Here is a 25,139-nt window from a genome sequence, read left to right as displayed (position 1 = left end):
TTCATGAGACTGCCCAACGGAGGTGTGGAATGGGCACAACCCTTTGGAATCTATCCCGTTCCCCAAAGTGAGAACATGCTTAACGATCTTGGAGTTCCAATCTATGGAAGTGCAGGAGGCAATCAAACTGCTACAGAATGGCAAACCTCGAGGCCCAGATGGGTTCATAGAAGAATTTTACAAAACATCCTCCCACCTAGTCTCCCCACTGCTGACAAAAGTATACAATGAATCATTTGCAATAGGACGCCTTCCCCCGACACTATCTGAAGCCACTATCTGTTTCCTACTGAAAAAAGACAAAGATCCCTTATTATGCAACAATTACAGACCCATATCCCTTCTGAATGTTGACCAGAAGATACGAGCCAAGGTTCTAGTTACACGTCTACAGACAGCACTACCATCATTGATCTCTACAGACCAAATAGGCTTCATGGCAGGATGAAGCCCCTCATTTAACACTTGGCGGCTGCTTAACATAATCAGCTCCCCAGGCCATGACACCCCTGAGGCGATACTATCCTTAAATGCTGAGAAGGCTTTCGACAGGGTTGAATGGAAGTATCTATACTACATTCTGGGAAGATTTGGCTTCAGTTTGGACTTTATAGCATGGATCGAGTTGCTATATAACTCGCCGACCATTCTCACTAATGGGGTGAAATCCTGCCCTTTCGTGTTATGCCGTGGCACCAGACAAGGTTGTCCCCTCTCGCCCCTTTTGTTCGCCTTGGCCATTGAACCAGGATGGGAGTCACACACAAACTGTCACTGTATGCGGATGATCTCTTATTATATGTCTCCAATCCTGTAACATCCCTTTCAGTTGTCAAAGATATTCTAATTGAATTTGGGAAATATTCTGGTTATATTATATTATAAGTGGTCCTGTGTGGGCCCAAATGGAATTATCCTCTTCCAAGTTCTCTCTTCAATCCCTCATCATGGCATGACTGCCACTAAAAACTCATGGGATCTCAGAAAATCCAATAGTTACCAACTCCCTCAACATCTGGATACAATTCCGTAAACATTTTGGGCTGGACAAACCTTCGACTTTGGCTCCAGTCCTTCGTTTTGTTTTGTGTTCACTACACAAATGCCTGTCTGGCTAAAATCTACCCAAATATGAACAACAGCTGCAATAGGTGTAAACAGTCACCTGCCAACCATACCCATATGTTTTGGTTGTGCCCAAATTAAAAAAAAATGTTTGATCAAATATTCGATACACTTGGCACAGTACTGGGGGTAAAACTTGATCCCGAACCACTCTCAGCACTATTTGGAAACCAACCACCGGAAATACACAATCTGCCATTGACAGGGCGACGCATCCTGGCCTTTACGACACTGTTAGCTAGATGCCTCATATTATTTAAGTGGAAACACGCTCTCCCGCCCACACATAACAGTTGGTTAAAAGAGATCCTAAATCATATCAAACTTGAACAGATCAGATTTGCACTCAAAGATTCCAGTGAATCCTTTGAAGAGACCTGGAAACCTTTTATTAACTATTTGACCAACAATGCAATTCAACAGGAGAACTAGTGAACTAGGAGCCCCCCCCATCCCTTCTTCCTAATTTTGTATTATATTTTTATTTGGTTTGTATGTAGTTATGAATGCATGTTTCCAAGTCTTAATTCCTACTATATTTAAATGTGCTTTAAATTACTGTTATCGTGGTTGTTTATTCATTGTATTTGCTCTATCTTTGTAATCTTTGTATATATTTGTGTTTGCAAAATCAATAAAAAAGATTTAAACAAAAGATTGAATCAAAAGTTTAGTTTAAAAATGGAAAAGACTGAAGCCCCCCTGATGACAGCCTAACATGTAAACTGAGAATTAAAAAATATATATAAACATTTACTTTTATATACAGTACAAAACATGCATCCCATTGTGTTTCACAACTACCAGTCTTACAATGTACACTGTATTATAATATATATTTAGTATTCATTCAAATGATAACGTTTTCTTACAATGTCAGTGTGTGAGAGCTCATACAGTACCTCAGAGCGTGTGACAGGCACAGAACTGATGCCGGCATTGACGGCAGTCCAAGAGCGAGAGGTGACCACACAGGCAAACAGGGGGTACAGATCTCCAGCTCCTAGTCTGAGGCTGTAACGTTCCACCCCGGACATGTCACCTTTTATCAGAGCCTGCCACAGCCGACAATAGTCCAACCTTAAGTCTGGCTGAAGAACCTGGAAGAGAGGGGATTAGATGTCTTTTGTTAGGATTCAATTAAATTCAATGTATTTTCAATAGCCCAAAATCACAAATTTGCCTTTACAATCTGTACACATACGACATCCTCTGTCCCAGGACCCTCACATCAGAACAGGGAAATCCCCCCCCCCAAAAAAAAAAACCTTTAACGAGGAGCAGGAACGTCGTTAGGCCTATTTTAGGTGGCTTCAGCCCCCCCCCCCCCCCGAAATGTAGGTTATTTTTGGGGAGTTTTTCCTGATCCGATGTGAGGTCCTGGGACAGGGATGTCGTATGTGTACAGATTGTACGTTGTTTTTTTTGGGATGTCATTAAATGAAACTATTGTCACACGTTATTTATAACTCTAGCTACATATGTGCGTGCAGTCTGGTTTGTATGTTTTCTCCCCATCAAATTACAATCCAATAGAGAATTATCATACTTAACAATACAATCCCTATTCTTTGCATTAATATATATTATTATTATGTTTTTTTCCATTGAATGGTATATTTGATACTAACCTAGTTCATCTTTATCTCAGTGATAGTGTCCAAATGAGCATAACATATCACTATGACCCTGAAACTCTGTCTCTTCTGTTATCATATACTGAATGCAAGCAAAACTACAGAGCAAAATCACACTCTTTCTGATTGAACCAATCTATGCACTGTCGGAAACAATGGATATCCGGGGCCCCAAATGTGCTACACGCGCACACATTCACAAATTCACAAATTCACAAAAGTGACACTCCCCTTGGGGCTTAGCCCCCCCTTTCTTTGAATCCTACAAACGCCCCAGACGGGGAGACAAAGGAAAGAAACAGGAGGATCCCTCTATCAGTAGTAGTAAGTACAATAGATGGCATGTGTACAGAATAACCAACATAACAGAGTTATAACACATTCAATTCATATGACAGAAATTATTCATATAAGAGTAGTAGTAGCATGATGAAAAAGTTACGAATACCAAAAATAACAGCAAAAGTGGATATAGTAGAATAATAATTCAATTCAATTCAGTTTATTTTGTATAGCCCAAATTTACAAATTACAAATGTGACTGGCTTTACAATGTGGACACATACAACATCCCTGTCCTAGGATCTCACATCGGATCAGGAAAAATTCCCAAAAAACAGAAAAAAACTTTCACGGGGAAAAAGGGAAGAAACCTTCAGTAGAGCAACAGAGGAGGATCCCTCTCCCCAGATGGACAGAAGCAATACATGTCATGTGTACAGAATGAACACAGTTACAACACATTCAATGAATGAATAAATGAATACTTATGGATGAATTTACATCTCTCCATTGCACATTATTAACTCTTCTTCCTCCATTGGACCTGGCGGTGTCTGATGCCTGGTGAGCCGGCCTCCCGCGTTGGCCCTGCTGATGCGCCCCTTCCCCCCTCCTCTCTACCTCCTTCTGTTTCATGGATTGGAGTTCCATTCATACATTGTCATATTCATGTAATGTGTTTATGTAACTTTGTAATGCTGTTCATTCTGTACACATGACATATATTGCATCTGTCCATCCTCTGTTGCTCTCTTGAAGGTTGCTCTCTTGAAGGTTTCTTCCCTTTTTTCCCTGTGAAAGGTTATTTTTGGGGAGTTTTTTCTGATCCAATGTGAAGTCCTGGGACAGGGATGTCGTATGTGTACAGATTGTAAAGCCCTCTGAGGCAAATTTGTAATTTGTGATATTGGGTTATACAAAATAAACTGAATTGAATATGACAGAAATTCTGAATAATGAGTAGTAGGCATGGACCACGATCCAGACCTCCACAATCCATGAAACCGAAGGAGAACGAGAGGAGGGGCAACAGCAGGGCCATGGCAGGGGGCAAGGCGACGGAGGCAGGAGGCCGGCCAACCAGGCAGGATGCATTGCGAAAGAAGTCGGACCAATGAGGCCAGGCTCTAGAGGCAGGCGGCACAAAGAAGGAGGCAGGGCCATTGGGAAGGAGGCCAGGCCCAGGCCAGGGGCTGGATGCCTAAAGCAGGGGCAAGGAGGCAGGGGGGGCAGAACCCAAGAGCCAGGACCGGCTGCAATGAAGAGACGTAAAACCTTTCCTGAAGAAGCCCACTCTTGATCCAGAGGTGTTGGATAACTACAGACTGATCTCTAACCTTCCCTTCCTCTCAAAGATCCTTGAGAAAGTGGTTGCAGATCAGTTGTGTGACTTTCTACATCATAATAGTTTATTTGAGAAGTTTCAGTCAGGATTTAGAAAACACCACAGCACTGTTGAAAATTACAAATGACCTCCTAATTGCATCAGATAAACGACTCATCTCTGTACTTGTTTTGTTAGACCTTAGTGCTGCGTTCAACACCATTAACCATGACATCCTATTAGAGAGACTGGATCAGAAGTTGGTTTAAATCCTATTTATCAGATCAATGTCAAGTTGTATTTGTAAACGATGAAGCCTCGATGACCACCAATGTTAATCACGGAGTTCCACAAGGTTCTGTGCTTGGACCAATTTTATTTACCTTTTATATGCTTCCTTTGGGCAATATTATTAGGAAACAGTCCATAAACTAGGCCAATATCAAACCTCTCATTTTCAAGTAAAATAAGTGTTTAGTGTTTTTTCAACAGCTGAACAACTTCTTGGCCGAAAGTAACTGTTTTAATGTCTTCCAATGTGGCTTTTGTCAGCACCACAGTACTAAACTGCTCTTGTTAAGGTTTTCAACGACATCCAGACAGTGACTTCAGTCTTACTATTACTGGATCTCAGTGCTGCATTCGACACTGTCGACCCTGACATACTACTAGACAGACTAAATGTCTGGGGAGGACTCTCTGGCACAGCACTTAACTGGTTTGAATCCTACTTGAAGGACCGACAATACTTTGTGTCTGTAGCTAATTACACATCAGAGCTGACTAGGATGACATGTGGTGTTCCTCAAGGTTCAATACTGGGGCCTCTTCTGCCTCAACATCTACATGCTTCCACTGGCACAGATTATGGAAAACAACAAAGTGTGTTATAATGATGCAGACGACACAAACATCTACATAACTATATCACCAAGGGACATAATCCCATACCAGGGCTTGCTGAATGCATTGAAGAAATCAACAACTGGATGTGCCAGAATTTTCTTCAATTAAGAAGGACGAACAATTGAAAGTCAGCGCTCAGCTTCAATCTCTGATGTTAAAAAACACAAACCAAGCCAGAAATCTAGGTGTAGTTATGTATTCAGACCTCAACAGCCATATCAAGACAATTACAAAATCAGCCTACTATCACCTGAAGAACATATCAAGGATTAGAGGATCAGATTTGATAATTTGGAGAAATGTTATCTTTAGTAGAATCGACTACTGTAATGGTGTGTTCACATGTCTCTGTAAAAAGTAAATCAGAAAGAAGTTACTTTAAAATCCTGCTGCTGGTTTATAAAGCACTGAATGGTTTTGGGCCTAAATAACTTTCTGTATTCTGCTGCTACCTTATGAACCATCCCGACCCCGCAGGTCGTCTGGGACTGGTCTACTTCTGTTCCAAGAGTCAAAACTAAATATGGAGAAGCAGCAGTGTGAACTTTGTCCCAGTATGTTGTACATAATGGATTTACACTTGAGACCCCCTGAAAGCCTCAATTGCATACATTTTAGGGCATTTCTAAGATAAATATTTGTCTCAATGGACCTCCTTTGGACAAATTTGATCGAGTGCCTTTCGTAAAAACATAGAGACGGGAACCCCGAGTTTCACAGGGCAATAATGCAGAAATCCGGACGCCATAGATATTTATATAGCTTCTTCAATTCTTACTGTGACGTTATAGAACTGCGGTTATGTCAAAATGGGTTAACTCTGACATCCCTAGCCTACTATATTACCCACTATGCTGAATAATGGTAGAATCTCTATCTTAAACCAAGCGGTGTTCTGTTTCCGGTCATGGAGAAATCAAACAAATTTTGGTCTGTTTCCGTTTTTTCCCCCGTTTCTTTCAGTTTTTCTGGACAAAAACAAATGCAATATATAGTGCTCGACTGGTAATGTGTGTGAGGGAGTATGTTTGTAAAAAAGAGAGTGAAAGAGAGAAAGAGTGTGTGTGTGTGAGAGACAAAGAGAGAGAGAGAAATAAGAGAGAGCACGAGAAAGAGTGTGTGTGATAGAGAAAGAGAGAGCGAGAGAAATAGTCTGTGTCTGAGAGAGAAAGAGGGAGAGAGAGAAATGAGAAACAGAGAGAGCAAAAGAGTGTGTGTGTGAGAGATAAAGAGAGTGTGTGTGTACATGAGGAGGTTATTTTCTTTTCAAAAAAGACAGCTGAAATCAGAAGTCGTTAGGAATAAATTGGTGCCATTGTGGTCCGAGGGAAGTGCGCGCGTGCGTGTGTGTGTTCGTGTTTGTGTGTGTAGAACATGAGACTACATATATGCACCTGTATGATTAAGATTGTGGTGCACCAATCCAAACACAGCATACTGCACTTTACTAAGAACAACATCAAATGAGTTCTTTATCAAAAAGCTTTTATCCTGCTGAAGCTCTAATGAAAGGGTGTGTCACATCCATGTCTTTAATAGCCATGTTGGTTGTGTGTTTGCTGCTTTCCCCATGAATTGACGGTTGAAGGCAGCAGCATGAAAAATGGACGGCAATTTGAGAACAAATGGTATTTTCTTCATGTGCAGACCGACCGCCTGGAGATTTCTCACCTGATAAAGGCCGTGATCAAGCAGGGCAATCTCGGTCTTCTTGCTCTGGGCACACTTTCGGACCAACACATTGCCTGGGTGCGGATCACAGTGAACAAAGCCATGGACAAAGATCATTTCACTGTACATCTTGCCCAGGTTCTCTGATATCTGTTGGGGACATGGCGGAGACAAAGTTAAAGGCGAAAAGTGCATAAATGACACTTAGAAGACAAATAAAATAAAAAAACGGATTAAATCATGACACGTTACGAATGGTTGATCTACTTGCTACGGTTTGATCTTTAATAAGTGTGAAAATAGGGGTTTACTGTTATCATTATTCATGATGTATGCACTGTGGTAGGGCTGTTTTAGAAGGAACAACCTATTTGTGATTTGTCATTGTATTTCTTGCAAATAAATTGTTATAGAGTTATTAAAACCATTTGTTTTCTAACATACAGCTTGTAACCATCATGCATTTGACATGGAATGGCAAGATCTTTAGTGTGTTTTTTGTGTCTAAAACGATAAGGACAGTTGGGACGCAGAGGAGAAAGGGCAAAGTCAGCTGGGACAGTGTTGGCAGGGCATCAAAGCCACTGATGCCATACAATTTTCATAAGAGACTGGAGACTTGCTTAATGTTAACTACTAATTGCTGATCTCAGTTCATCTTCCGTTATATCTGCCGTCATATTTCTATTTTGGTCTTCATTTAAAGTGGGCAACTTTAGAGAATTTAGATAGCTATCAATTTGTGTTACATCTCCCTGGAACTTTAGAGTATAGATTTTTGTAAAATGCTTCAAAAGCTTCCTGAATTTCACTTTTTTTTCTTGGATCCCTAATTCTGTGAATTCTGTTTTCTGCCATCTTCTTTTTCAATTTCCATGCTAGTATTTTCATACTGATCATATATTCCTCCCCCCCCCCCCCCCACATATCAAGAGGCCTTCTGTTTCTGTTGTCATGATATTGGTGATTTTCTGGAAAAAAACCTAGCTCACTTCCTGGGGGTGCATGTATATTAAACAGAGTAACAGGATTCCCATCTATATATATATATATATATATATATATATATATATATATATATATATATATATATATATATATATATATATATATATATATATATTACCAAAACATATCTGCCCTCCTTGTCTCCCATTTGAAATACTTTTTGAAAATTGAGTTTGCTTGAGATAAGAATAGCAACTCATCGCCTATGTCCTGACTTATATGATGAGAAGAACACATTAGTGAAGCCCATTCTCTTTAAATGGGTTTCCTCTAAATATTTCACATGTGCTTGTTCTTTCTTCATTTTAGCTAATATTTTACTGCGCTTAATTGGATTCAAAAGCCCGTTGACATAAAAAATAATAATTTGTACTTTGTCATTAACCATACATGTGTGTCTGTCATTGTATCAGCGAACGTATCATAATGATCTACTCCGTGAACAAGAAAGAACAAATAAACATACAGGAAAGAACAGGAACTAAAGATGTGATTCAAAGGTTGGCGTCTCTAACAGATGACCCTGGGTTCAGCTAGAAAGAGCATCTAGCTGTGGGGGTAAGCATCTCCTCCCTCTGGGTCGAGGGCCCACGACAGCATCCAGTGTCCATTGCACAAATAAAAAAAAATTCCCTTTGTATTCCTCCCATTTATACATTCACATTGAAATGGTAAAACAGAGCTTATGTTAATAAAGATCAAATAAAGTAGTAGAACATGTTCAATATGCATCCCTTAGATTGAGTAGCACCGTCCGTTTTAGATTATATTCAGTTTACCAACATTTTTTAGGTTAGAATTGATGGCTCTTCTGAGGCCCTTAGTCTGTTCCGAAGACTCTTATCTTGCTCTTCTCTTCTCCCCTGCTGTGTCGGCCCTCTCACTGCTTCCCAGGCAGAGCCGGACAGAGGCTATCTCTCGGTGTGATCACGCTGACAGGCAATTCTCTGTCTTTCATATCTGTAGTCGCCTCTTCCGCTGACTGGTATAGCCGTGTCCTGTCTTCTTAAAAACACGTGCAGCCTAGCAGGGTACGTATGGGGTCTGGAAGCGGATCTGGTTTGCATAATTCTTTCCCATTGTTGCCCCACTATTCTCGATAAATGTTATATTTGATTGTTTATCAGGGTGTCGTAGTTATTTTCCCGGAGGAGCTATCGCTTAGGCTACCATTCAGGGTGATGACCGGGAATCAGCTATTTTAATTGTTAAAGAACTGGTTTGAATGTCAAAGTGTCCTTGAAAGTATAAAGTTGTAATAGGTTATTTTGATTTGCACATAAAGGAAGTCTTATGTTTGCAATACAATGCATTAAGAAGGTTAGGATAATTTATAGGGAATATTATGAAGAATATTAAGATGAATGTATTGTAAAGCATAAGAGGAAGACACTGTATGTGATGACAAATGTAACAATTAACTGTAAGAGAATGAATGAGATTGTATTGTTTAGAGATGATAGTTAAAATGGATGCTGGTGGAAACCCGAGACGTTACCTTTATTCTGAAGGCAACATAAGAAAGTTTTATGCTGAAGGCGTGTGGGACTTTTCCAGTCTGGAACCAGGAAACTCGCACCCGCCATCTTGAATTGGCCTTAAGCCAACCAAATTGTTGCATTGTTTAAACCAGCGAATTACTAACTTTTGAGGTGTTAGAGGAGTGACCGATTACTAAATAAAGCAGAATTTGTATTGGGAAAGAGTTCTTTTTTGGTTTTAGCTAGCCACACCGAGAGACTAACACACGGGAGCTGTATTGGACTGTGGCCATTGGTCTCATTCCGGGCCTCACGATTGTGAACGTTAATTGTCTGGTAGACAAATCTTTTCAAGAGAAATAATAAACCCCACGTTGCTCCTCCTAATGCTTAGGAAGTGTTTTTTTCAGTAAAAGCAACACTTACAATTTAAAACTGTAAACATAAAAAAACAGTATTTCTCTACATTCCACACACACTTCCAGTTTCACACAAGCATGCATACACACACACACACTTTTGTGTATTCAAAGGCTTCCAGAGAGCTGGTAGCAGGCAGTACCTCATTAACATTGATGCTGTGTTTCTTCATGTAGTCCCTGTCGTTGATCTGCCCCCCGTCAACAAACTCCATGGTCAGGATCCTCTTTGTGGACAGATCCCAATGGATCATGGGAACCTGTAGAAAGAAGGGGTTGGAGGAGGGGAGGAGGAGACCAAAATGGTGATTTTCTTTTTCACTTTCTTTTTTACTAACTCTGCTTCCTCCCCTGAGTCTTTGTGACTTCACGTCTCATAGGGTCCATTGGACCTGGCTGTGTCTGATGCCTCCTGCCTGGTGAGCCAGCCTCCTGCCATGGCCCTGCTGATCGCCCTGCCCCCCCTCCTCTCTACAACCTTCTGTTTCATGGACTGTGGAGGTCCATTCATACATTGTCATATTCATTGAATGAGTTTATGTAAATCTGTAATGCTGTTCATTCTGTACACATCTGTTGCATCTGAGGGATCCTCCTCTGTTGCTCTCCTGAAGGTTTCTTCCCTTTTTTCCCCATGAAAGGGTTTTTTCTATTATTTGGGAGTTTTTCCTGATCCGATGTGAGGTCCTGGGACAGGGATGTTGTATGTGTACAGATTGTAAAGCCCTCTGAGGCAAATTTGTAATTTGTGATATTGGGCTATATAAAATAAACTGAATTGAATTGAATTGAATAAACTGTCTGGTCCCAAACCCCTGGTTACTGAAGTCGTTTACCACCCCCTAAAACCTAACCCTGCTTTCCCCTCTGATCTGTCTGAATTTAGAATCTTCTATCTGAAGTATAAAGGGCACTTCTTTACTTCTTCGAAAAGGTACTCAATAAATGTATCAGTTAGTCAGTGGATGATCAGAAATTACAAAGAAATTCAAAATCGAAGGTTAAATCCTAAAAAAATGAAAGAGAGCTAATTATTTTGTTATTCACAGAGCAACAATTGTGGCCTTTTGATTTTTTTTAATGATTATGTTAATGTTAGGCCACCAATTGGGCCAAGCTGGATTTTTAATGGATGTATCAATGGGCATTTGCACATAATTCTATTTCATTCTGTCAGGTTTTATTTCTTTATCACATACCAACTCATATAATTGAAAAACGCAGAATTAAAAAAGCATTACAAGACAGAAAAGAAGACAAAACCAAAGACGTTTTTGCTCTGTGGCTTTGAACGTTGAACAAAGAAGTATAGCTGGAAAAGGAGTCTAACTCACATTTACCAGAGCTAATAAAAGTTCTCAAATAGACAAAATGAGGAAAAAGGACACCAGGAAATTAAATGATAATGGACATTCCAGCTCTGTATATAGTGAAGGAAATGTGATTTGCCGCATTCTGCTAACCCTGCTCTGTTAGAATTTAGGAAGAGCCGACGGGCAGCACAAAGAAAGCTGTGTCATACACAGTGTAAAGGTCTGACCTCTATTAACTGTATCGAGTACAATTTGAAATACTAGGACATTAAATGAAACAGACGGTCTCTTATTATTCTAGTGTATTCTTATTACCAGCTGTTTACAAGGATGTGTTGTCAAAAGGCTCACAACCAAAACTAAAAACCATTGTTCCCATTCTTAAGCTTTATGAAACTAAGCCTTGTAGAAATAATTGTACTATAATTGTGTGTATACCTTGAGAAAAGGGAAGTGGGCCAGCATGTTAGCCACCTTCTCAGCATTGTGTCCCTCATTAAGGAAGTCCAGCTCGAGCGGCATGTTCTTCTTGGCCTCTTCTACCAACCACATGAAGGCGAAGTTTGGGAAGAGCCAATGGATTGCCTTCAACATTACCTTCAAATTACAAATCCCAATCAGTCTCACTTTGAAGTAAAATAAAACATGAAGATACATATACAGTGATGTCCTGCCAATGGCAAACATTTCATGGCAGAATATATCAGGACATTATAATGGTCATTAATGGGTGACAAACAATTATATGAAATGGCTCTATGTGCATCACATTAAAACCTTAAATTGTGTTTCTGGCCAATCTGTTATCAGCAACACCAAATCAGACGTGTTCCATCACCTGTGGAATAGGCTGGATCAGTTTTTCATGGTAAATACCACTCAAGATGTGACAACAACTGTAGAATTATGAAGTTTTTCAGGGTTATCTCAGCTTGGGCTGAGAGCAGTCATTTTCCAAGACAATAATGCTAAGTTTGGATGATTCTGTGTCAAATCTTACCAAAATTACATTTCTCACTTACAATATCTGCACATGGCAAACGAAGTATGGTTAGAGGACAAGTTAACAATACCTGTTTTACAAAGACAGTCAGTCCACCTTTTTGCCCCATAGAACGCCATTATATCTTTCCTTCCAAATAGTCTTCTCACAGACAGTCATACCTGATTTCTAAATCGCCGCTAGAGACACATTTCTTACACAACAGTCCCACCATTCACAGTATCTGTTCATCAAGTCATCCTTCCTCTCAAAAGATGTTGGCGAAAGAAATGGACCTACAGTTAACTGACTTTTTGAGATAGTTTGATAGGTGTTCCCTAGCTTTAACTCCATGTTAAGCCTGTGCAACTGTCGTCTTGAAGTTATCACTATGGCAACCTTTGATGTTGGCAGCAAACAGGTGTTCTAATTAGTGCAGTTTGACAGAACCAAAGACACATACACACACACACAGATTCTCATTTATAATACGTAGTGGGGTCATCGCTGCGGAGGAGAGATAGGGAAATGTGGGTGTGTCTCTGTGTCCACTGATACACACACATAAAGGAAGGAAGGAACAAAGGAAGGAAGGAAGGAAGGCAGATGGATTCTAAAGCTAAATTGACCCTGCTCTTAGAGCAACATAGATAATTCAGTTATTTTGTTGTCCCTGACTGATGAAGAGATCCTAATTCAAGCTTTTGTTTCATCCATTGCTACTCATGTCCCGGCCTCATTGCTGGAACAGATCTTCGTCACGCTTGCTTCTAGTGTCTTGGCATGGACCACGCAGAGAGCGTGTTCAGCAGCCACCAGTATGCCTGGCTTGACGTGCTCTGCCCAAGATTTGATGGTGGGATCGCTTCCGACACTCCTTGGCTGCGATGCTTTGCTGCAATGAGAGATGGACAGCACTCGAAATCGAAGCCCATGAAACAGACGGCAGGGATGACACAGTGTCAATGCCGACTCAGCCATATTTAGACACCTTAAGTTCGCAGATGACACACCGGTCATCAGCCTCATCAAAGTTGAACAGGAGGAGATAGATTAACTCTCAGCAGAGATCTGGACCTTCTTACAAAAACAGGCTGTTTTTGTCATTGTCATTCCCGATAAACAGCGGGTGTTTTGCTCTGTATACTTCCTGATTCCCAAGAAGACACAATTCAGACCCATTTTGGATCTCTATATCCTAAAAAGAAGAATTGCCTGCAAAATGTTACATAAGGTAACATCAGGCGGTTGCTAAAATGGGTTTAGCCGGGCGATTGGTTTACAACTGTCGAATTAAAGGATGGATACTTTCATGTCGAGGTGGCTCAGAAACACAGGAATCTTTTTCACCTTATGCTGCGTTCACACCAAAAAAGTTGTGAATGGATTACATGCAAAGTCAATGCAGAGATGCGAATAAAGCAAATTTCCGCCGGTGCTAATAAAGCATATGCAGCAGCGCGAAAAATGTGCCTCATTCGCACAAATTTAAAGTCAACTTTTTGTCAAAAGTGTGCACCGCTTTTGGTATAAACGCAGCATTAGGCTGCCATTCTGCTATTCCTTGGGCCCCTGCACCCTCAGCAGAGGGTGTCTACACGTCTCTGCAGCCACTACGCCACAGTAGCATGAGTGTTTTCTTTTTATCTCAACAACCTTATAGTCATAGCCAAGTCCATAAAATGGGCTTTGTTTTACATATATTACACCTAACCAAGTTGGGGTTTGTAATCAACTGGGTCAAAAGCAAGCACCTACCACACCAGGTCTAAAAATCTTCTTCACCACCTTGTAATGAAGCCTCCACTAGTCTTGTAGGTATCTGCCACTGGACATGAGGTCAGCACCACTGTTTTGAGTTACTGATTATTTTTATATGAGGCGTCCTCCGTTCATTGCTCAATAGCCATACTGTTTACTGTAATCAATCAATCAATCAATCAATCAATCAATCAATCTATAAATCACTGATTTATCAAGGGCACTTCTTTACTTCTTAGAAAACATACTCAATATATTGCTGACTGATCAGTCAGTCGGTGGATGATCAGAAATTATAATGGAATTAGAAAATCTAAGGTCATTAAATCCTAAAACAAAAATGGTTAAAGAAAGCAAATTAGTGAAGTCCTGACATACGGAGAACCTTCAGAGACAACATGGGCTCTGAAGGCTCTACTACTTAGCCACAGTTGCCCACAAGTATGGTTAAGGTGTATGACCATTTAGCCCTGACATGGGGAAGGCACATGATAGTGAGGACTGACGACTGCACCGTGGGGTGGCCTATGTCAACAAGCAAGGCACAGTCCATTCCACGGACCAGTTGACAGCGTAGAACCTATTATCCACATTCCAGGACTAAAGAATAGTGGTGCTGACCTCATATCTAGAGTTTGACCTCTACCAGACGAGTGGAGGCTTGACTCTGAGGTGGAGAAGCAGATTTGTACTCGGTTTGGAAAAGTAGAAGTGCATATGTTCGCCAACCGACGTTGCGCCCACTGCCTGCGATAATTCTCCCTGGCACAGCAAGACAATACACCCCTAGCAGAGGACCCATTTGCACACGAGCTGCTTTACATCACTCCTGCTGGAGTGGGTGAGGCAGTAGCAGTTATCGGTCATTCTTGTAGCCCCAGGTCGCTGCTCGGCACTGTGGTATGCAGAAGTGACTCAGATGAAGGGTCCAGCCCTGGACTTTGGATCATCTTCTCCAGCCTAGACTCTTGAGAGAGACAGTCTGAGGGGGGTGTGTCTGTTTGTACAGGTTGTGCAGACCATCCAGGCAGCTACACCGGGATCCACCATTGACTGTTACAAGGTTCTAGCACTGGTGCGATAAAAGGAGGCTAGATCCCCTGTCCTGTGCAGTTAGGTCTCTCCTTTCTGCAGTGTTTGGTGGACTGTTAAAGTGAATGCAGCAGCCATTTTCTCCAGCCACAAGGGTTTTAGCGACAGACTGGTCTGGAATCTTTTTTGTCTTCAACCCTATTGGGGGGGACAGGAAGGCAACGTTACATCTTCTTTACCCACTTTGTGCCAGTGTCAGCAGCTTTGTTCATAACGTTCTGATACGTGAGGACAAGTTGATTGTCTTGCTTTTTGCCAGTAGCATGTTAGTTTGTTGAGAAAGAAAAACATACAACATATGTGTGCCCAAGTCTGTGTCTCAGACACACAAACACGTCTTTGCTTATTTCAAAGTAGATTAAGAGACACAGACTCACCTCCATCATCACTATGTCCCTGGAGCTCTGTCTCTGGACCTTGGGGTGTTGGACCTTGATGGCCACTGTCCTTCCATCATGCAGCACTGCCTTATGGACCTGGGCTAAAGAGGCTGCACCCTGAGGCTTCTCCTCAAAGGAAACAAATAACTCTGACAGCTGCAGGAGAGAGATAGGGAGGAAAAAGAAAAGAGTGAGAGGGAACAGAGGGTAATCAGAATGATAAAGAAGATGGAAGGGAAAGTGGTATGAGTACGATAGTTGTGAGATCATCATTCTGATCATCTCAATTTACAACACTATTATTAGATACTGTACAACCAAAGGTAAATAAATAAATTACAGACAGAGACTGACCTGAAACCAAACTGACTAAGACCAAAGTGTGGGGGACTGAAACTGAGCTCACATCCAGATAAATATAAATGTTTACTGAAACTTTCAATACTGTATCTTCTTGTATAGTGGTCCCTATTTACTTCGGCTTCAGAGAAAAACAGTATAGATATTATTAGAGGGATGGTCCTTTCACTATTATCAATATCCTCTATCAACATTTAGTGAGAAGCCTCCCCATTTGTTGTTCTCATCTCTTTTAATTTGCTGAAAAAAAAACCTCAACACTACCACTATGTCGTCTTGTATGATGATTTTTGGTATAATGTACACATTCATCAGTACAACAAGTCATGTTATACTCAACCTGCGTATACTTTTTTCGTTTTATTACAATTGCTTCTACAAGGAACAGGAAAACGAATGCCCTTTGAGCTGCCGGGAGGCTTTTGATGTGAAACATGCATGCAGGAAGTGATGACTCTATTGATGGTAGCTTAAGAGTGATTGAAAACCAATCTACTTAATTGTTTTTTTCAAACTACTTTTTAACCGTTCTTTGTTTCATTGTACCAGCTTTTATTTGACAATTTGCAATGTAAATTTAAAATGTGACAGCATATTCAAACTTCAATATTTACACCATATCCTAAACAAAATTTCAACGGACATAGTTTTTTACAAATTTCGAAGAAAGAAATGCAGCTGGGAGGAGAAAATAACACATTAATGAGCACATTAATGCCACCAGAAGGCACTGAATTTTGAGGTACCATTGTAAAAGCATGCAGGAGACATTTGGGTATAGCATAGAGAGAGATGCTCTGTTAAATGGCTAAATGGTTTTTCGTGACTCACATTGGGCCTTTCTTATTTCCCATTTTGCATATATTTGATTCCTTTCGATTATAGATTAGAAAACGTTATTAATCCCCAGTGGGGAAACTAATTTACCACCAAAAATTCACAACAACAATAGACTTATACAGACAACATGTTTTAATCATCCGCAGTAATGCCGCCGCCCCAGCAGAGCACAGCATAGAAGAGGAACCTAGCTAAGATCCCCTGATAAAAAAACAAACATGAAGAAGCTTTCTGCTGATATCAAAATATCTAAGCTTCCTCAAGAAGAAATGTCTTCGCTGAACCTTTTTAATTACAGCATCAGTGTTCTTTTTCCAGTTTAATTTACTGTCCAGATAGACCCCAAGATATTTATATGACTGGACAATTTCTATCTGCTGACCCGGAATTAACTCCTCCTCCTTCTTCCTTCTGAAATAAATAACCAACTATTTAGTCTTTCCAACATTTAGTTTTAAGAAATGTTCATTACACCAGCTGAAAAAATATTCAGTTGATAGGCCAGGTCATTGCCTCGGGTAAGCAGACCAACCAGGGCAGTGTCATCTGAGAACCTTTGGATGTTACAGGACACATGGCGTTGCCATCTGAAAAGTGATTATAAAAAGGGGGATAAAGCTGTTCCCTGTGGTGCTCCAGCTTTAGTTAAAATAGTGTCAAAAAGTTTTTTATCAAGCCTGACAAACTGTGGTCGAGAGAAAAAGTAATCCAAGACCCAAACGATAGTTGTATTGTGCAGTTTAAAAGTCATAATTTCTTTTGCTAAAAGGTGTGGTAGAATTGTATTAAAAGCAGTATAAAAGTCCAAAAACATGATCCTAACAGAGCTGGCAGTTGTTTCAAGATGACTATAAACACTGTGGAGCATAAAAGGTAGTGATCGTCTTCCCCTACACCAGTGGTCACCAACCTTTTTAAGCCCAAGTTCCCTGACCTCTGCCTTGGCAAGATCTACCTATTGAGGCGTTGAGAGAAAAACACTGTCCAGACTGGACTTACAACTTGAGGCTTTTTATTTGGCCTCATTGTAATTGAATTAAATCAAACACTTTGGTCCAGCTTTCAAATTGATGTGACCAAGAATTCCATTGCAACCTGAAAAGGAAATTGTTTGTTAACCGCACACAATATGAACAAGAAAAAACTAATTTGCAATGAGCAGGCTGGATGAACTACCAATATGAATTGTTGTATTTATCAACTGAAGTTACAACACAACACTGACAACATTCTCAGTCAGTTTCTAATGTAAGTTCAGTTCAGCTCTGTGTCCCATCACAATGCCATCAGAAGTTCAGATCAGGAAGCAGAAGCAGAGTTGTAGTCTTCCACCCTTCTCTGCACTTCCATCCGAGCAGTTACCCACCCTTAACCTTAACTCTATAGAGACTGTGTCTGTCCCACGGCCACTTAAATTAATTAAATCAAAAGTAACCAGAAGAGGAGTCATACAAAATAACCTCATACAGGTTAACAACACTACTGCAACAGTGCAACAAAACAGGATAATTAAATGTGGACTCCTAAATATTAGATCTCTGTCATCTAAACCTGTATTAGTAAATGATATAATATCAGACAATCACATTGATTTATTGTGTCTTACTAAAACTTGGCTGAGCCATGAAGAATATGTCAGCCTAAATTAATCAACTCCTCCAAGTCATATTAATACTCACATTCCTCGAGGCACCGGCCGAGGTGGTGGAGTAGCAGCCATCTTTGACTCAAGCCTATTAATAAATCCTAAACCTAAATTAAACTACAACTCATTTGAAAGCCTTGTTCTTAGTCTTTCACATCCAACCTGGAAAACATTACAGCCAATTCTATTTGTTATACTGTACCGGCCACCAGGTCCATATTCAGAATTTATATCTGAATTTTCAGAGTTTTTATCAAGTTTAGTCCTTAAAACTGATAAGGTTATTATTGTAGCAGATTTTAATATTCATGTGGATATTGATAATGATTTCCTTAGTGCTGCATTTATCTCATTGTTGGACTCGATTGGCTTCTGTCAGAGAGTACAGAAACCCACTCACTGCTTTGGCCACACCATCGACCTTGTTCTTGCATATGGCATTGACATTGAACATTTGGAGGTCTTCCCACAGAACCCTCTTCTAACAGACCATTAACTCATAAATATTGAGTTTATACTCCCGGAGTATACACAGTTAGTCAAAAGTTTCTACACCAGATGTCTAACTCATAGTGCTGTAGCTAAATTTAAAGAAGCGATTCCTTCTGCATTTGATTCAATACCATGTCTCAATGTGACAGAGGACTCCTGTGCTAACTTTAGTCCTTCCCAGATTGATCATATTGTCGATAGTGCTACAGGCTCACTGAGAATGACACTAGACTCGATAGCTCCACTGAAGAAAAAGACGGTGAGGCAAAGGAGGTTTGCGCCCTGGTATAACCCTCAGACCCGCGACCTACTGCAAACTTCACGAAAGCTCGAAAGCATATGGCATTCCACCAATCTGGAAGAATCACGCTTAGTTTGGCGAGATAGCCTTAAAACATATAAAAAGGCTCTCCGTAATGCCAGAGCAGCCTATTACTCATCAGTAATAGAGCAAAATAAGAACAACCCCAGGGTACTCTTTAGCACTGTAGCCAGGCTGACAGAGAATCACAGCTCTGTGGAGCCGTGTATTCCTATAGACCTCAGTAGTAATGACTTAATGCAGTGGTCCCCAACCCCCGGGCCGCGGACCGGTACCGGTCCGTGGATCAATTGGTACCGGGCCGCACAAGAAATAATTAATAATTTCCGTTTTATTTATTATCAGAGTATGAACGATCTTTTATTTTGAAAAACCTTTTATTTTGAAAAATGACCGGATTCGCTCGTTTGCATCCCGGTCACTTGTGCGCCCAATTTTAACCCACAAGCTAGCAAAATGAGTAAGAAACAGACGTCTTTGGATATTTTTTTTGCGAAAGGGAAAAGGTCTAGTGAAGAGACAGAAGAAGAGCCTACGAGTTCAAAGAAAAAGAAAACTTTTACCAGACAATACCAGGAGACCTACTTAAAATATGGGTTTATCGCGGCAGGTGATTCCCATATTCCAAGCCCGCTCTGCATAATATGCGGCGACCGGCTTGCTAATGAGGCAATGAAGCCTTCAAAACTGCTTCGCCACTTGGAGACCAGGCACCCTGGATTAAAAGACAAGCCCCTGGAGTATTTTGAAAGAAAAAAACAGGAACACGAAGGACAGAAGAAATTACTGAGGGCCACCACATCAGTAAATGCGAATGCACTTAGAGCGTCATACTTAGTGGCTAACCGTATTGCTAAGGCTAAAAAGCCATTCACTATTGGTGAAGAATTGATCTTGCCCTCCACTAAAGACATTTGCCGTGAACTTCTAGGGGAGGCCGCTGTTAAAAAGATAGCACAGGTGCCTCTGTCGGCTAGTACCGTGACTCGGCGCATTGAGGAAATAGCCGAAGACATTGAGACACAATTGTTGGAGAGGATTAATACATCACCGTGGTACGCCCTCCAGGCTGATGAATCTACAGATGTTGACAACAAGGCAATACTACTTGTTTATGTGCGATATCTTTATCAGGAGGATGTGCATGAGGACATGTTATGTACACTATCGTTGCCAACCAACACCACAGCCGCAGAACTGTTCAAGTCGCTGGATGGTTATATATCAGGAAAACTGAAATGGTCCTTTTGTATCGGCATATGCACAGACGGAGCTGCTGCCATGACCGGACGGCTGTCTGGTTTAACTGCTCGGATTAAGGAGGTTGCACCTGAGTGTGAATCTACGCATTGTATCATTCACAGGAAAATGCTGGCAAGCCGAAAAATGCTACCGGAATTGAACAGCGTATTGACTGACGTCGTTTAAGTTATTAACCATGTCAAAGCACATGCCCTTAACTCGCGCCTGTTTGAGCAGCTTTGTGAGGAGATGGACGCAGAGCACAGATGCCTTCTCTTATACACAGAAATAAGATGGTTATCCAGAGGGAAATCGCTGGCCAGAGTTTTTGAATTAAGAGAGCCGCTGCAAAGATTTCTCTCAGAAAAGAAGTCACCGCTAGCAGCACATTTCAGTGACGAGGAATGGGTCGCAAAACTGGCTTACCTGTGCGATATATTCAACCTGCTCAATGAACTCAATCTGTCACTTCAAGGAAAAATGACAACTGTCTTCAAGTTGGCAGATAAAGTAGCTGCATTTAAAGCCAAATTGGATTTGTGGGGACGGCGAGTGAACAGAGGCATATTGGACATGTTTCAAACATTATCGGGGATTTTGGGTGAGACTGAGCCTGAGCCTTCATTCTCCCAGCTGGTGCACGATCACCTGTCTTTGCTTTTAAAGGAGTTCGAGCGCTACTTCCCAACCACAAAGGACCCACGAACTGGCATGGAATGGATCCGCAACCCATTTGTCAACAAACCAGGTGAATCTAGCATATCTGTGCAAGAAGATGATCAACTGCTGGAGATCGCAAATGACGGCGGCCTTAAAATTATGTTCCAGACAACAACTCTGCCGGTGTTCTGGATTAAAGTCATGGCAGAATACCCTGAGATCGCCACCACCGCACTGAAAACCCTGTTGCCATTTCCGACATCCTATCTGTGTGAAGCGGGGTTTTCTGCAGTGACAGCAACCAAAACAAAACAACGGAGTAGACTGGATATAAGCAACACACTTCGGGTGTCATTGTCTCCCATCACTCCCAGATGGGACCGTCTCTGTGTAGAAAAACAAGCGCAGGGCTCCCATTGATTTGGCATTATGGTGAGTAAAAATTTCCATGCACTTTATATTAGTTTTTATGGTGTATCTGTATGTAAAACGTACGCACGTAACTCTCAAAGGGTCGGTGCACTAACGCGCCGCACCAACACCCCCCCGGGCCGCGGTAAAATTTGCCAAGCGTTGACCGGTCCGCGGTGATAAAAAGGTTGGGGACCACTGACTTAATGAACTTCTTCAATGAAAAGATTTTAACTATTAGAGGAATGATTGATGATCTCTTGCCCTCAACCACTGCCGGTCTGTCATCAAGAGGAGTGGCCTTGGAAACAGCTGTATGCCCTGGTGTATATTTGGATAGCTTTTCTCCCATTAACCTAGACCAATTGTCCTCAACGGTTTCTACTTCTAAACCGTCTACCTGTATCTTAGACCCCATCCCAACGAGGCTGCTTAAAGACGTGTTGCCTTTAATTGGCACCTCTGTGCTGGATATTGTTAATGTGTCTTTGCTAACAGGCCATGTACCACATTCCTTCAAAGTAGCTGTAATTAAACCTCTCCTGAAAAAGCCCAACTCTTAATCCAGAGCTTGTAGTACCATATTGCCTCACTAGAGAGCTGCGCTCACTAAATGCGGGGCTACTTGTGGTTCCTAGAGTCCTAAAAAGTAGGATGGGAGCAAGAGCCTTCAGTTATCAAGCTCCTCTTTTATGGAACCAGCTTCCACTTTCAGTCCGGGAGGCAGACACAGTCACCTCATTCAAGAATAGACTTAAGACTTTCCTGTTTGATAGTGCTTATAGTTAGGGCTGAATCAGGTTTGCCCTGGTCGAGCCCCTTGATATGCTGCTATAGGCTTATAGGCTGCTGGGGGATGTTTTAGGATACACTGAGCACCTATCTCCTCTTCTCTCTCTCCTTATGGATGAATTTACATCTCTCCATTGCACCTTATTAACTCTGCTTCCCCCCCCGGAGTCTTTGTGACTTCACGTCTCATAGGGTCCATTGGACCTGGAGTTGTCTGATGCCTGGTGAGCCGGCCTCCCGCGTTGGCCCTTCTGATGTGCCCCGCCCCCCCTCCTCTCTACCTCCTTCTGTTTCATGGATTGGAGTTCCATTCATACATTGTCATATTCATGTAATGTGTTTATGTAACTTTGTAATGCTGTTCATTCTGTAAACATGACATCTATTGCATCTGTCCATCCGGGGAGAGGGATGTTTTCCCTGTGAAAGGTTATTTTTGGGAAGTTTTTCCTGATCCGATGTGAGGTCCTGGGACGGGGATGTCGTATGTGTACAGATTGTAAAGCCCTCTGAGGCAACATTTGCGACATTGGGCTATACAAAATAAACTGAATTGAATTGAATTAGAAGTCATGTGACTCAAGTCAGTGTGACGGTTTCTCTGTATACGGTCTCCGTTTCCAGCTTCCTGTTACCCAATAGGAATATAGACAACTTGAACAATCATGTGAGAGAACTGCCTGGGCAAATAGTACGGTCAGCAACTTACCACGAGCAGCTCAATGTTCAGATCACAAACGCTCTCTTTCACCGTGACATGACCAGGATGACACTACCAGTCATTCACGTAAAGGCAAACACCTCCACCTTGTTTTTTCCCAGTCTTTGCTGGGTCTCTGTCCATCCTATGTAGTGAAAATCCCTCCATCGTCAAATGGGACTCTGGTATCCTGTCAGACAGCCAGGTCTCCGTAAAACACAGCAGGCTGCTCTGTCGAAATTGGCAAACGTACCTCAAGTGGGCCGACAGCTTAGTCTTATTAGCCAAGGAGCGGACATTCCCCATAATAGTGGAGGGTAGCACAGGTCTGTACCCCTGCCACTCCAGGAAGACAGGCCGCAGAATATAACAATATAAGTAATATCAAGATGAAATGCCATTAAGGAAGTACTTAAGAACCTGTAGCTTTTCATTTGGGCGCTCACGCGAACAGGACAGAGCAGCCACACCGCCTGTGTGAGCAGCATGGCTGCAACCTCTGAACTGCTGGACTTCCGTCCAGGAGTTTGGTGTTCTTTCCCATGCCAAACTAAAAGTAACTGTTGACATTCATCAATTCAGTCGTTATTGTAGTTAAGACACATACGTTGTGAAGTTAAAGACTGAAGTTTAGGTGGCTTCATAGTGTTAGAACAAATGCTGCTGTCTTTTTTGTCACAGGAGGAAACACTGTCTCCCAGTTCATTTCACACTACACATTAATAAGTGGAACTAGCGATCATGGTACTTAACTTTGTAGCCGCACAAAGCAAACCCATGACAGTGACAGAAAGAGGAAACAAATTAGTATACTGGGAACAGTGGGAGTCAGAAAAAGACTCTGGCTCCTGATACCGATCACATGGACCATGTGCTGTGTTTAAAGCTTTAATACATCAGCCTTGGTGCTGTCAGAGCTAATCTGTATTTATTATAACCTTAACATACAGGCTGATATAAAGTTGCTGCCCACCCACAAACTTCCATCACCGCACTGGACACCTCGCATTAAGCCCCCAGTGTTCCCTTTGAGCACAGGTAGTCTCTCATTAGTCTCCTCTCATATCTGTGCACACACAGAACACACACATAACTATGTATGTGGGTTTGAAGGTTAAAGAGGCTTCCCAGAGGATCTGGAGTCATTAGATCAATATAACAGTATGCTTTTGGATGCTTCACAGGCAGCATGCAGCTTCTACTCCCACGCATACTTTAAGTATGTGGAGTTATTCTCAGCACCACTGATGCTGGCTTTCACCAGACAAACCAACAAGAGGATGGGTCTCGCTCATGATTTACCACTAATGTACTACACTTCGGAGAGATACCAGGAGAACAGCTGTGAGAATGTTGTGCCATCACAAAAAAGGGTAACTTGGTTCATGCAACAATTTGGAACATACACTTTTGACCAGTAAAAGGAAATGCATATGAACAGAAGAACAGGGAATAGCCTTGATGAGTGGGTCCACTTCTGTAAACACTGTGTGCACAATTATTAGGCAAGTTGTAGTTGGGGATTCATTTTATTATTGAACTACTACAGTGCTCTCAGTCAAACCAAAATGTTAATAAACCTCAAACCTAAATATTTAAGACAGTAAAAGTGTGGTTTTGGCTTACTTAGGAGAATATCTATGTGTGCATAATTATTGGGTACATATTAGTTTGCAGAATTATTATGTAACTAACTGAAAAACGAAAATGTTCCCATCTCACTCTTTTATTTTCATCGGTTAAAGTGAGAATAATAAACAAACAACTCAGTATTTATAAATAAACATGTCTGACATTTAACAAAATAAATCTAAGACCAATATAGCCACCCTTTGTGTAAATAACAGCAATAAACCTTCCATTAATGGATTCTGTCAGTTTCCTGATCTGTTGACGATCAACTTTTTGCGCAGCAGCAACCACAGCTTCCCAGACACTGTTCAGAGAGGTGGACTGTTCACCGTAAATCTCCAGTTTAAGAAGAGCCCACAAGTTGTCAATCGCGTTTAGGTCAGGTGAGGAAGGGGGCCATGTCATTATTCGTTCATCTTTAAGGCCTTTATTGGCTAGCCACGCAGAGAAGGACTTCCATGCATGCAATGGAGCATTGTCCTGCATAAAAAACATGGTCTTCTTGAAAGATTCAACTTTTTCCTGGACCACTGCAGTATCTAGTTAGAAGTATCTTCTAAAAACACGTTTCTTGCGACTCTGTTGACTATTTGCAACAAAACGTTTGATGGTTCTGTGATCACGCCCCGGTATCTTAGCAATTTTAAGAGTGCTGCATCCCT

The 25,139-nt window shown here is 41.4% G+C and overlaps 1 protein-coding gene across 2 annotated transcripts in view; it reads right to left on the bottom strand.

Moving 5' to 3' along the window:
* Positions 1 to 25,139, bottom strand: part of adck1 (aarF domain containing kinase 1) — a 93,019-nt gene that overhangs the window by 17,715 nt on the left and 50,165 nt on the right. For both annotated transcript variants that reach the window (XM_034562937.1, XM_034562938.1), the window contains exons 5-9: positions 15,379 to 15,537; positions 11,605 to 11,763; positions 9,997 to 10,113; positions 6,946 to 7,095; positions 2,028 to 2,225 (exon numbers count right to left, since the gene is read on the bottom strand). In XM_034562937.1, the coding sequence (XP_034418828.1) occupies positions 2,028 to 2,225; positions 6,946 to 7,095; positions 9,997 to 10,113; positions 11,605 to 11,763; positions 15,379 to 15,537 (783 nt within the window). The remainder of the gene's footprint in view (positions 1 to 2,027; positions 2,226 to 6,945; positions 7,096 to 9,996; positions 10,114 to 11,604; positions 11,764 to 15,378; positions 15,538 to 25,139) is intronic.

Source organism: Cyclopterus lumpus, chromosome 22 (assembly GCF_009769545.1).
Source record: "Cyclopterus lumpus isolate fCycLum1 chromosome 22, fCycLum1.pri, whole genome shotgun sequence".
In the NCBI taxonomy this organism is placed as follows: Eukaryota; Metazoa; Chordata; class Actinopteri; order Perciformes; family Cyclopteridae; genus Cyclopterus; species Cyclopterus lumpus.
Note: the sequence above shows the minus strand (reverse complement) of the source record. Positions and strands in the feature narration are given on the sequence as shown.